The 1,595-nt window shown below is 69.7% G+C and overlaps 1 protein-coding gene across 1 annotated transcript in view; it reads left to right on the forward strand.

The window, feature by feature from the left end:
* The window catches only part of MLLT1 (MLLT1 super elongation complex subunit), a 66,208-nt gene extending 64,619 nt beyond the window's left edge, over window positions 1-1,589 (forward strand). Inside the window, exons 10-12 of the mRNA XM_077750747.1 lie at window positions 47-118; window positions 332-403; window positions 678-1,589. Of these exons, the coding sequence (XP_077606873.1) occupies window positions 47-118; window positions 332-403; window positions 678-806 (273 nt within the window). The 3' untranslated portion in view covers window positions 807-1,589. The remainder of the gene's footprint in view (window positions 1-46; window positions 119-331; window positions 404-677) is intronic.
* The last annotated feature ends 6 nt before the right edge of the window (window positions 1,590-1,595 follow it).

Here is a 1,595-nt window from a genome sequence, read left to right on the forward strand (position 1 = left end):
GGGGGGCAGGGCAAGAGCTAAGGGCAGGTCTGGGTTTGCCCTGCAGGCGTCAGGCCGGAGGAGCCCCGAGTCCTGCAGCAAGCCCGAGAAGATCCTCAAGAGGGGCACCTACGACAAGGTGGAGGACTTGGGCAGGGCGGGCGGTGGGCGGGGGGAGCGCAGGGCCCCCAGAGCTGGACGGGACGGGCTCCTCTGAGCGTGTGCCCTGCTCCCAGCCTCGCGCAGGCGTGCGTGAGGCCTTCTTCCTTCCCACGCCCTGGGCTGAGACAGGTGGGATGGCGGGCGGGGTGGGGCCGGGGCCCTTGGCCTGAGCCCTCCCCGCCACCCCCAGGCCTACACAGATGAGCTGGTAGAACTGCACCGGCGGCTGATGGCCCTGAGGGAGCGCAACGTGCTGCAACAGGTACGGGCACCCGGGTGCCTCGGTTATCTCAGATGCCGTGGCCGGCGGTGGCCTGGAGGGATGCGCTGCTGGACCCCTAGCATTCCCAGGGAGGCCTCCCCGCGCCCTCCTGCGCCCTTCCCTCCCCCCTCCTCCCTCTCCTCCGCTCCCTTCCCTTCTCCTTTGTCTCCGAGCCTGAGCCTGACCGGGGGCGGGGTTGGGGGAGCGCGGGGTGAGGGCCACCCCAGACCAGCCTCCTGCTCCCTGAAGCCACCTGCCCTGCCACCATCTTCAGATTGTAAACCTGATTGAGGAGACCGGTCACTTCAACGTCACCAACACCACCTTCGACTTCGATCTCTTCTCCCTGGACGAGACTACCGTGCGTAAGCTGCAGAGCTACCTGGAGGCTGTGGCCACATGACCCTGGGCCGGGTGCCGGGCCCTCTTCACCGGGGCCCCGCGAGGCCACGTCCAGGCCCCGCCTTCCTTCTTCTCTCTCGACTCACCCACCCGCAGCGCTGCCTTAGTGACCGCCCTGTCCTCGGCCCGCACGGCCAGCTGCACTTTCCTCGTCGGCTCCCGGCCCCCCCTCCCCACCACCGGATCGGGAGCCCTGACGCTGAGGGGGGGCCGGCCGGCGCCGCTGCTTCCCAACACTCAGGGGCCGTCACCCGGGCCCCCCTTGGGAAGCAGCTCGTGTTGAAGGCAGCACCGGGCCTCACTTCAGAAGGGGAGGACACGTGGCCGGCAGTGGGGACCTCGCTCCACCGCAGGGCACGCGGCATGGTTTCACCGCCCCGGCCTCTCTGAGCCGCCAGGGCACTGCCTCCAGCCTCCCCCAACGGTTCCCACATGCCCGCCCTGCCCCGGGGCCGCGCCAGCCCCGTGCGGTCCCCTGCGGGCTCTCACTGTGCTGGGACTCTGTCTGTACAGTTCTCTCTCTAGTGTGTGTGTGTGCACCGTAGGTACCAGAGCGGCTTCCGGTGTGCGTTTCCGTGGCAGCAGTGCACGTGGGGGGTGGGGGGTGAGTAAGGTGGGACTTTTAGGTTAAGATGTTTCCACTGGTCTTGTCGTTGGGCTGGGGGCCCGGCCGGAGCACCGCCGGCGTCGCCGGGCGAGGGGAGGACGCGCCCCTCCGTGGCTCCACGGCTGCCTCGTGCTCCCGCGGCCTGGAGGGCCCGGCCGAGGGCCAGCGAACACTACGACGGGG

The sequence above is a fragment of the Crocuta crocuta genome, unplaced genomic scaffold (genome assembly GCF_008692635.1).
Source record: "Crocuta crocuta isolate KB4526 unplaced genomic scaffold, BGI_CrCroc_1.0 scaffold110, whole genome shotgun sequence".
NCBI lineage: Eukaryota > Metazoa > Chordata > Mammalia > Carnivora > Hyaenidae > Crocuta > Crocuta crocuta.